General features: G+C 45.0%; 1 protein-coding gene across 1 annotated transcript in view; it reads right to left on the minus strand.

Annotated features, from left to right (window-relative positions):
• Nucleotides 1-12,143, minus strand: part of LOC120981562 (ETS translocation variant 3-like protein) — a 30,491-nt gene that overhangs the window by 5,672 nt on the left and 12,676 nt on the right. The window contains exons 3-4 of the mRNA XM_040411101.1: nt 524-572; nt 107-344 (exon numbers count right to left, since the gene is read on the minus strand). Coding sequence (XP_040267035.1) covers nt 107-344; nt 524-572 — 287 coding nt within the window. The remainder of the gene's footprint in view (nt 1-106; nt 345-523; nt 573-12,143) is intronic.

Raw genomic sequence — 12,143 nt, forward strand, 5'->3', positions numbered from 1 at the left:
CTTTGATTCAGGTGTAGTATATTCAGCAGAGCCCTCAATGGGGTCATTCCATTTCTGTGTTCCCCCACTTGTGTGTATTAGGGGAGAAGGATGGATATGCCCTTACCGGAGCGCCCGGCTCAGCTTGTCGTAGTTCATCTGGGGCTTGCATTTCCTCCGGCCCCACAACCTGGCCACCTCGTCCGGATCCTTGATGACGAACTCCCCGTATTCTCCCTGTTGCCAGGCGATGACGTGACGGTACTCCTCCTTCTGCAGCAGCTCCAGGATGAAGTGCCATAGCTGGATCTGCCGGGAGCCGGGGCTAGACTCTGCCTTGTAGGCCCAGTCCGGGAATGCCAAACCTGTTAGAGAGGGGTCAAGAATGACCACATTTTTGACAGTCCTTTATGTAGCTTGAGACCCCCCATCAGTAAAGAACTAGTTACTGGTTGGCTACATGAGCTAGGAAAAAAAACAAGCTTGAGAGGAAGAACCACTGGAAGCAGAAGGAGGCACTTACGTGTGGATTGCAGCTCCATACCTGGAATCCAGTAGGAATTTGAGACACATCCACAGTGCATCCTATCCATCTGCGAAAGGAGGAGACACAAAAACCATCGCTGTCATCTAAGTTCTCATGTCCATTCTATAAGAGTCCCTCAAGACAGTGACAAGACTATAACCACTTGTGATCTTCTGGAAAATTTTAGAGGTTGCTCAGAGCACTATATAGGAAGGGATGAAACCACCACTGATTGCCAAGAAGAAGGGGTTAAAAAAAAAATCCTGTCGGACATTCCCATAATGTAGTATCTTCTACACAGTGGTCCTCTGGGTCCTTTTAGATATGGGAAATGAATAGATTTATTTCAGTTTGTCTTTCTTAAGGGGTTGTCCAGAATTACAAAAACATGGCTGCCTTCTCCAGAAACAGAGCCAAATTGGTCCATGGGTTGAAGCTGCAACACCAGACACAACCTGTGGACAGCTGTGACCTTGTTTCTTGAAGAAAGCAGGCACGTTATTTTTTTTTTTTTCAGATCCTGTAAAACCCCTTTAAATTCAAATTCAAAACCGATTTGATGGAATTTCTAGTTTATCTAATTGTAACTATAAACCATTAGAACAATGAAGAATTTAGACGCCTAAATCACTACAAACATTAATAGACTTGAAGTTTTGGTTTGATACATTAAAAGTAATTTATAGGCCAAAAATTTTTGGTAGGGTAAAAATTCCTGTAAAAAAGTAATACAAATTGAATACAATGTACAGTCAAAATTCAAGGACATAACTAGATGGAGTTGTTAAGATTTCATACTGATAAATTTCACTTTAGGATTGATACAGGGGCTCAAAATTGGAGAAAAAAATTTTTCCCCAAATTTTTTCTTTTTGTAATGGGACCATGAAAAATGAAAAAAGGAATAGCATAAAACATAAGCATCAAGAAAAACTTAAAACCCTATTTCATCTTCAAAAATAATTTTTTTAAAAAGTACAAAATCTGTAAAATAACAATAAAAAAATTTAAACAAAATGTAAAAAATAAAGAAAAATTAGGATTAATAAACAAAAATATTTAAACCCATGAAGTCCTGTTTGTACTTACTTAGAGCCACAATCGTTGACTAGGATTCCTTTCACATGAATATTCACTTCCATAAAATCTGTCGGCTATATAAGATGACCGGGGTTGGAGGAGGGGGGCTTCCACTCTTATCTTCTTATCTGACCCAAAATAAGACGTAAGTTACACCAGGCTTAAAGGTAGACTTATCCTTCTATAGTTGGCTTTAGAGGGATTTTGGATTCGACTGTTTTTTTTTTTCTTTTCGCCGTCCAAAGAAAATATATCATTAGTTTAATCTGATTTGCTTAAGGGATGTTTGTGTCATTCCAAGTGAAAATGTGACATTCACCCAGTCACGATGGAACCCAATGGGTGCTGGATTATCAAACATTCTGAATTCTTTTCTTTTTCCAAGATCAAGTTCAGCAATTTGTTAATTGGGTTGTCCAATTTATAAAAGCCACATTCAAATACAGTATTTGGGAATTCGAAGTTAACGGAGGGGAAAGGGTAATGTGTAGGATCGTCATCCATTAGCAGAGCAGACACTGGCTAAAAAGAGCATCTGGAGGACCTATTAGAATGACAGCGCTTTGATTTCAGTGGACAAGGTGTAATACCTCATTCACCATGTGGTGGCACTGCAGGGAAACTGCATACTTGTAGGATTCACCACAGTCGATCACTGGGATCAGCCCATCAGAAGTGGATGCTTCTAATAAAAAGTGATCGTCTAAAGCGGACAGCCCATTTAATTACCAATGATTCCAATAATTATGGATATTTTACCCACAGAGGGTCTACCTTAGGTTCTAGGTGGTGTACAGGGTACAGGAACCAGCTTTATATTAGGGCAATGTTCCAGGTTTGGATTTTCTGTCTTGGTCTCATGACTTTAATCCCAGCTGTGATTTTCTCAATGAGCTATTACACTAAGCAAACTGAAAAGATGATTATTAGGCGGACGGCAGAATTAGCGGCTGGGAAGGAAAAAGGTCTCACGCCGGACACTGCCGAGCAAACAGACAGGGCACTGTCAGAGATAATTCCCTGCTCCTATTCCACCTCATCCCAGTAAATCCCATGTCAAGCTCATTAACTCCCTCATGGGGGATGCCCGGGATCATCACAGGTGATTGGCCCTTCCCCGACTAATATAACTCAAGGCTGAGGTCAATACTCTTGTTTGCTTAAAGCCGTTTAATGCTATTAGGCCAAGAGGATTATGGGACAACAGGAGACCTAACAGACTGGTCAGAGAGGATTCTGCGACGGTCATTTGCAATTGTACACACAGGATTAACAGTTTTGGCAGTAAAAACCTGTACAGATTTGTAGGCAAGACCAAAGAGGATGGATGGGAAGAGAGAGACACAGGGAGTGCATATGCCACAGAAAAAAAGAAAAAGAGTAAAAAAAAAAAAACCTCTCTCCCAGTATGAGCTGCCATAAGGAGCGAAGAAGAGAAGCAGCAATTGTAATGAGAACATAAATTAAGTAGGAAATTTTACTACACAAGGAATATAATACTGCCCCCTATGTACAAGAACATAACTAGTATAATACTACCTCCTATATACAGGAATATAACTACTACAATACTGCCTCCTATGTCCAAGAATATAACTACTATAATACTGCCTCCTATGTACAAGAATATAACTACTATAATACTGCTCCTATGTACAAGAGTATAACTAATATAATACTGCTCCTATGTACAAGAATATAACTACTATAATACTGGCTCCCATGTACAAGAATATAACTACTATAATACTGCCTCCTATGTACAAGAATATAACTGCTATAATACTGATCCTATGTACAAGAATATAACTGCTATAATACTGTTCCTATGTAGAAGAATATAACTACTATAATACTGCTCCTATGTACAAGAATATAACTACTATAATACTGCTCCTATGTACAAGAATATAACTACTATAATACTGCTCCTATGTACAAGAATATAACTACTATAATACTGCCTCCTATGTACAGGAATATAACTACTATAATACTGCTCCTATGTACAAGAATATAACTACTATAATACTGCTCCTATGTACAAGAATATAACTACTATAATACTGCCTCCTATGTACAAGAATATAACTACTATAATACTGCCCCCTATGTACAAGAAAATAACTACTATAATACTGCTCCTATGTACAAGAATATAACTACTATAATACTGCCTCCTATGTACAAGAATATAACTATTAGAATACTGCCTCCTATGTACATGAATATAACTACTATAATACTACCACCTATATACAAGAATATAACTACTATAATACTGCTCCTATGTACAACAATATAACTACTATAATACTGCTCCTATGTACAAGAATATAACTACTATAATACTGCCTCCTATGTACAAGAATATAACTACTATAATACTGCTCCTATGTACAAGAATATAACTACTATAATACTGCCTCCTATGTACAAGAATATAACTACTATAATACTGCCTCCTATGTACAAGAATATAACTACTATAATACTGCCTACTATGTACAAGAATATAACTACTATAATACTGCTCCTATGTACAAGAATATAACTACTATAATACTGCCTCCTATGTACAAGAATATAACTACTATAATACTGCTCCTATGTACAAGAATATCACTACTATAATACTGCTCCTATGTACAAGAATATAACTACTATAATACTGCCTCCTATTTACAAGAATATAACTACTATAATACTGCTCCTATGTACAAGAATATAACTACTATAATACTGCCTCCTATGTACAAGAATATAACTACTATAATACTGCCTCCTATGTACAAGAATATAACTACTATAATACTGCCACCTATATACAAGATTATAACTACTATAATACTGCTCCTATGTACAAGAATATAACTACTATAATACTGCTCCTATGTTCAAGAATATAACTACTATAATACTGCTCCTATGTACAAGAACATAACTACTATAATACTGCTCCTATGTACAAGAATATAACTACTATAATACTGCCTCCTATGTACAAGAATATAACTACTATAATATTGCCTCCTATGTACAAGAATATAATTACTATAATACTGCCTACTATGTACAAGAATATAACTACTATAATACTGCTCCTATGTACAAGAATATAACTACTATAATACTGCCTCCTATGTACAAGAATATAACTACTATAATACTGCTCCTATGTACAAGAATATCACTACTATAATACTGCTCCTATGTACAAGAATATAACTACTATAATACTACTCCTATGTACAAGAATATAACTACTATAATACTGCTCCTATGTACAAGAATATAACTACTATAATACTGCCTCCTATGTACAAGAATATAACTACTATAATACTGCTCCTATGTACAAGAATATAACTACTATAATACTGCTCCTATGTACAAGAATATAACTACTATAATACTGCCTCCTATGTACAAGAATATAACTACTATAATACTGCCTATGTACAAGAATATAACTACTATAATACTGCTCCTATGTACAAGAATATAACTACTATAATACTGCTCCTATGTACAAGAATATAACTACTATAATACTGCCTCCTATGTACAAGAATATAACTACTATAATACTGCTCCTATGTACAAGAATATAACTACTATAATACTGCCTCCTATGTACAAGAATATAACTACTATAATACTGCCTCCTATGTACAAGAATATAACTACTATAAGGGGTCGCTAGGTCCCAAGATGGGGTGTTGTCAGCATTAATGCAGGCGACGGAGCTGGTGGATCCTTGGCGACAGATGCATCCTGATGAGCGGTGCTACTCCTTCTATTCCCACGCGAGAGATTCGTGGTCTCGCTTAGATTATATCTTAGTGCACCATTCTCTGAGAGGGAGGGTGGAGATGGCGACTGTGGGGGACCTTGTAATTGCAGATCATGGCCCGGTAGAGTTGGTTCTTAGTGCAGAGTACCCCAGAGGCCCGGACTATCTCTGGAGATTTCCTTCGCAGTTGTTATCCCGAGAGGATTTTCAAAATAAGCTAGTGGGGTGGTGGGAAGAATATCAGGATGCTAACCAGGAGCATATGGAGGACCCCAGTTTGTTCTGGTATACGTCTAAGGTGGTGATGAGGGGGAGGATAATGAACTAGGTGCTGGTACAACAGGAAGAAGCTAGTGCTAGAGTTTGGACTTCTTATACTGCTTTCTTAGAAAACCCAACTGAAGCGAATAAAAGGAGATGGGTGGAGGCGCGTCATGACTTTGACAAGCTCACTAAAGATAGGGAATCCCTGCGGTTCACTGCATTTGAAGCTACCCTGCATAGATTTGGTAATAAGGCGGGCCGTCTGTTGGCGAACCTGGCGAAGGGCCGAAGCCGCCCACTATTTATATCTGCCCTTAGGGGCCCTGATAACAAGGTGGTTACTGACCAAGCCAGTCTCAACAGAATAGTGGGGGAATATTATAAATCCCTGTATGAGGATCCTGTCACTGCAGGCCTTACAGATGCTCTTTTAGGTCGGGTACAATTGCCGTCACTCACACAGGACCAGGTTGCGCAGCTAAATGCAGATGTTTCCATGGGGGAGCTCCAGACGGTCATACGTCACCTGGGTAACTCCAAGGCCCCAGGACCTGATGGCTATTCGGGGGGGAGTATTATAAGACTTGCTTACCCAGGTGTCTCCAGTCTTGCTGCGGCTGTATAACGAGGTGCTGAGGGGAAAGGCACCCCCAGACAGGGAGAACATGTCCTACATTAAATTGCTGCCCAAAGCGGGGAAAGACTTGCTGGACCATGGGTTGTATAGGCCCATTTCCCTCATAAATGTTGATACGAAAATACTCTTCAAAATAATGGCGGAACGTTTGGCGACTATGTTGCTTACTCTGATTGCCCCCGAGCAAGTAGGCTTTGTGCAGGGGAGGTCGGCGGTTATCAATATAAGGAATGTGCTAACGGTTCTGGACAGGGTTAGTTATCATCCCGAGAAGGGGGAGACTCCAGCCATGCTCACTCTGGACGCCGAAAAGGCATTTGATAATGTCTGGTGGGCATGGCTGGAGGCGGTATTGGACAAGATGGGGTTTGTGGGACCTTTTCGGACTTTCCTGTTTCAGCTTTATAAAAACCCCAAGGCGAGAGTTTATACATAGGGTTTCCTTTCTAGCACTTTCCCTCTACAGAAAGGCACACGACAGGGGTGTCCCCTATCGCCCCTTCTTTTCAACCTAGCTCTAGAACCTCTGGCCAGGAGCCTGAACCAGTCTGACCTCTTTGAGGGGATAAGGATAGGTAACACGCGATTGAAAACGGCCTGACGACATCATCCTCTTTCTAGCTCGACCTCAAGATCATATAATAAGAATCTTCGAGGAGCTGAGGGTCTTTGCCTCCTACTCGGGTTACCGTGTTAATATGGCCAAATGCGAGTTGCTAACGTTGTCTTCTGATAGTGGGGGATCCCAGCGTGGGTTGACAGGTTTACCTCTTACTAGAGCCAAGGCCCACATTACCTATTTGGGCATTAGCGTGGGGAAAGACCCTCACTCACTGTACCAATTAAATTTCCCACCGCTGATCTCTAGAATACTGACAGACCTGGACAGATGGATGAACCTCCCACTTTCTCTGATGGGGCGGTGTCATTTAATAAAAATGATGGGGGCATCCAGAATGTTATACTCCTTACAGACCATCCCATTTTTGCTCAGACATGCGGATATTCAGAAATTAGAACGGGGTTTCTTGAGATTTTTGTGGAAGGGAAAGGGGCCATGTATTTCCCTAGACAAGTTGAAGTTGAGAAGGGAACACGGGGGACTCAATTTCCCGGACTTAAGAGGGTACAATTTGACGTGCCTGAGCCGTCACTTATTGGATTGGGCTAATAAAACGTCCTATTATTCCAATTTGAGAGTGGAAACACAACTGGCGGAACCATGGCACCTTATGGCCTTGCTGCATACTAGCATACCCAAGCTCCCAATCTTTGCCAAGAGGTCGCTAATATTGAGGGACACTGTCCTGACGTGGAAGATCTTGAGGAAACAATTTCATTTGTCTTACCAATTCTCTAAGCATCTTCTGTTATTTCGTAACCCCGGCTTCCAATTGGGAGGGACTAACAAGCTCTTTGGTGACTGGGCCCAGAAAGGGATTACTACAATGGGTGACCTGTTCAAAAAGGGGTAAGACAGATGGGCCACAATGCAAGAGATGGAGGAGAGATGGGGGATACGGGGATCAAACTTTTTGCCATATCTGCAGGTTAGACGTTATGGTAGAAGGGAGTGGACTAGGAATGATTTTGACCTGTTTCTCAAGACTACGACTAGACCCACGATAACCTCCTTGTACCAGTCCTTACGAGACAAATGGAGATCTAGGAATAGGGGCTTGTGGCTGTGTCCAAAGCTGGCAGATTTCTGGTCACAGGTGGGTCAGATCTTGCGTGATATCAGCAGTTGTAAGGGAGATATTTCCCCAGTATTGGTGATCACGCACTCAATCATTCAGCCCTCTTAGTCTTCAGGGAAGGAAGGAGATGGCGGAGCCCTGCATCTTGCACCATTGGGTCATAAACTTTTGATGGTGGCCAATTGTTGTATTTTGCAGTTATGGCTGCAGCCTGCAGCTCCGTCTCGAGACATGGTTCTCGTCCAATTACGACATGTGTTTCACTTAGAATGGCTTGAGGCCCTGAATAATAAGGAGCTTTTGGGTAAAAAAAAACTCTATCAAGTATGGAAACTGTTCCTGATCAGATATACTCCTGCTTCGGAATATCCGCGAATCCTGTCTCCATTTAAGTTAACGTCCTGGTATTTGACGGAAGACCTGAAAGAGCTTGGGGGTGTTGATAGTACCTTAGACCGGGCTGTTAATGTCACGGAACCATGAACCAGACGTACAACAAGAGATAAGTGAAAATAAGAAGGCTTTATTGAAAATGAAGCTGTAAAGCAAAAGTCCAAACGGATGGTGAAACCGAAGCAGAGTCTTTGAGAGGCCAGGGGTCAGGAACCAGAAGGGTAGTCAGACGAAGCCAGGATCAGGAACCAGCAGGGTAGTCAGACGAAGCCAGGATCAGGAACCAGAAGGGTAGTCAGACGAAGCCAGGATCAGGAACCAGAAGCAGCAGCAATCTTAGAAGCATGTGAACACAGGCGGACCAAGCAAGGAACTGAAGCCACAGACCTCCTATATATATGAGCTAGGCATCCAGCTCCTCCCAGTGGGAAGGAGGAGCCGCAGGGTGGAAGGCTACAAGAAACCCAGAAACCAAGATGGCCGCCAGCACATGTCAAACGAAGGAGAACAGCAAGAAGGTAAGACCATGACAGTACCTCCCCCTCAAGGGCCCCTCCTCCGCGGAGCAAAAAACGGTTTCTGAGGGAAGCGTGCGTGGAAGGCTCGGAGCAAGGCAGGAGCATGGACATCTGCGGAGGGAACCCAGGAATGCTCCTCTGGACCATAACCACGCCAATGGACCAAAAACTGCCCCCGACCGCGGACCAGGCGTGAGTCCAGGATATTGCTCACCTCATACTCCTCACGATTGCCCACTCGGACCGGACGAGGCCGAGGAACCGAGGAAGTGAAACGATTACACACCAGTGGCTTCAACAGGGAGACATGAAACACGTTAGAGATCCGCATGCCAGGAGGAAGCGCAAGGGCATAGGCTACCAGGTTTACCCTGCGAAGCACTCGGAAGGGACCAACAAAGCGAGGCGCCAGCTTGGGAGTGGGCACTCGAAGGTTGAGGTTGCGGGTGGACAACCATACACGGTCTCCGACCTGGTAGGAAGGAGCAGGCGCTCGTCTGCGATCAGCCTGGAGTCTCTGGCGCTGCGCAGAGGCCTCAAGGGACTTCTGGATCTGTACCCAAGAAGCACGTAGGACGGAAAGGTGATCCTCCACAGCCGGAATATCCTGGGGAGAGAATACCTCCGGTAACACGGCAGGTTGGAACCCATAATTGGCCATGAAGGGAGACGTCCCAGAGGAAGAGTTCACCGCCGTGTTCCTGGCAAACTCAGCCCAAGGCAGGAGGTCAACCCAATTGTCTTGGTGATCGGAGACATAGCAACGAAGGAATTGCTCCAAGGCCTGATTGGATCGTTCTGCGGCCCCATTGGACTGAGGGTGGTAGGCCGAGGAGAAGGAGAGATGAATCCCCAACTGGGAGCAAAAGGCGCGCCAGAACCTGGACACAAACTGACTCCCCCGATCCGACACAATCTCCTTGGGCAAACCGTGCAACCGGAAGACCTCCCTGGCAAAAATCGTGGCCAACTCTTGTGCAGAGGGTAACTTCTTGAGAGGAACACAGTGGCACATTTAGGAAAACCGATCCACAATCATGAGAATGACCGTATGGCCTCGGGATGCAGGGAGGTCCACAATGAAATCCATCCCCAGGTGTGACCATAGGCGCTCCCCGGTGGCTATGGGTTGCAGAAGGCCCAACGGAAGGTGCCGAGGGGACTTACTCTGGGCACAAACGGAGCATGCCGCTACATATGCGGCGATGTCGGAACGTAGGGAAGGCCACCAGAACAGACGTGAAACAGCCCAGGACAGCTGATTCTTTCCAGGATGCCCCGCGGTCTTGGAGTTATGGTAGGTTCGCAACAACCGAGTGCGCAACTCCTCAGGCACAAAACATCTGCCGTTGGGTCTCCCAGAGGGAGCACCAGATTGAGCCGCCAAAATCTGCTCACCCAGGGGAGAGGTCAGGCTGGTGCGAATGGCGGCCAGGATCTGATTCGGAGGTATGACCGAAGTCGGAATCGACTCCTCCCTGGACAGCTCGGAGTACTGCCGTGATAGGGCATCCGCCCTGATGTTCTTGGAACCGGGTAGGTAGGAGACCACGTAATTAAAACGTGACAAGAACAGAGCCCATCTGGCCTGACGTGGTGTCAATCTCTTGGCCTCAGAAAGGTAGGTCAGATTCTTATGGTCCGTCAGGATGAGAACCGGAACCACCGAACCCTCGAGCAAGTGCCTCCATTCTTTAAGGGCCTGCACGATGGCCAATAACTCCCTGTCACCAATCTGATAGTTGCACTCCGCGGAAGACAGTTTCCGGGAGTAAAACCCACAAGGAAGCAGAGGACCCTCTGGTGTTCTACGCTGAGACAGAAGGGCGCCTACTCCCGTCTCAGACGCGTCCACCTCGAGGACAAAGGGCAACCCAGGGTTGGGATGCGACAGAATCGGAGCCGACACAAAAGCGGACTTTAGGGCCTCAAAAGCTCGGATGGCCTCGAGCGGCCAGACCTGGGAATTACTGCCTTTCCTGGTCAGATCCGTGAGAGGCTTGGCCAGCATGGAAAAGTCCCTGATGAACTTCCGATAATAATTGGCGAAGCCCAAAAAGCGCTGCAGGGAACGAAGACCACTGGGCTGGGGCCACTGTAAGACAGCCGAAACCTTCTCAGGATCCATGGAGAACCCCTCAGCGGAAATGATGTAACCTAAGAAGGTTACCTGGGATCGGTGAAATTCGCATTTCTCAAGCTTACCGAACAGCTTGTTCTCTCGTAACCGTTGCAACACTCGTCTGACATCCAGAATGTGGGCCTCCATGGATTCAGAATATACCAAGATGTCATCCAAATAGACCACCACACACTGCTGCAACAGGTCACGGAAAACATCGTTGATGAATTCCTGAAAGACTGCGGGCGCATTGCACAACCCAAAGGGCATAACCAAGGATTCATAATGACCGGTCCTGGTGTTAAACGCGGTCTTCCACTCATCGCCCACCTTGATCCTTACCAGGTTATATGCCGCCCTCAGGTCGAGTTTGGTAAAGACCGTGGCCCCTTTAAGGTGATCGAACAGCTCGGAAATCAAGGGTATCGGGTAAGCGTTCTTGATCGTGATGCGATTGAGACCCCTGTAATCGATGCAAGGCCTCAACTCACCGCCCTTCTTTTTCACAAAGAAAAATCCAGCCCCTGCCGGGGACGAGGATTTGCGAATGTGTCCGCGTGAAAGCGCCTCCCTCACGTACTCCTCCATGGCCTCATTCTCCGCTACCGACAGTGGATAGACTTTGCCACGAGGAGGAACGGCACCAGGTTGTAAGTCTATGGCACAATCGTATGGGCGGTGCGGAGGTAGAGCAACCGCGCGCACCTTATCGAATACATCCCGGTACTCCTCGTATTCAGGAGGCAACAGAGAGTCCGAGGAAGTACACAGCAACTTGACAGACCCATGGATGCAACTAGCCCCACACTGCGGTGACCACGAGAGGATCTCGGCCGATCTCCAATCGAAAGTCGGATTATGCTTCTGGAGCCAGGGGTACCCCAAGACCACCGAGTAGTGTGGAGACGAAATAACCTGGAGGCAGACCGACTCTCTGTGAACGGCACCAATGGCTATCCCCACTGGAAGGGTCTCATGAGTCACGTGTGGCGGCAGAAGGGGTCTGCCGTCTATCGCCTCAAGAGCCAGTGGGGAACCTCGAGCCTGCAGAGGAATGGAATTGGCGGCAGCGAACACACTATCAATGAACAAACCACCAGCACCAGAGTCCACCAACGCCTGGGTCGT

Source organism: Bufo bufo, chromosome 11 (assembly GCF_905171765.1).
Source record: "Bufo bufo chromosome 11, aBufBuf1.1, whole genome shotgun sequence".
NCBI classification, from domain to species: domain Eukaryota; kingdom Metazoa; phylum Chordata; class Amphibia; order Anura; family Bufonidae; genus Bufo; species Bufo bufo.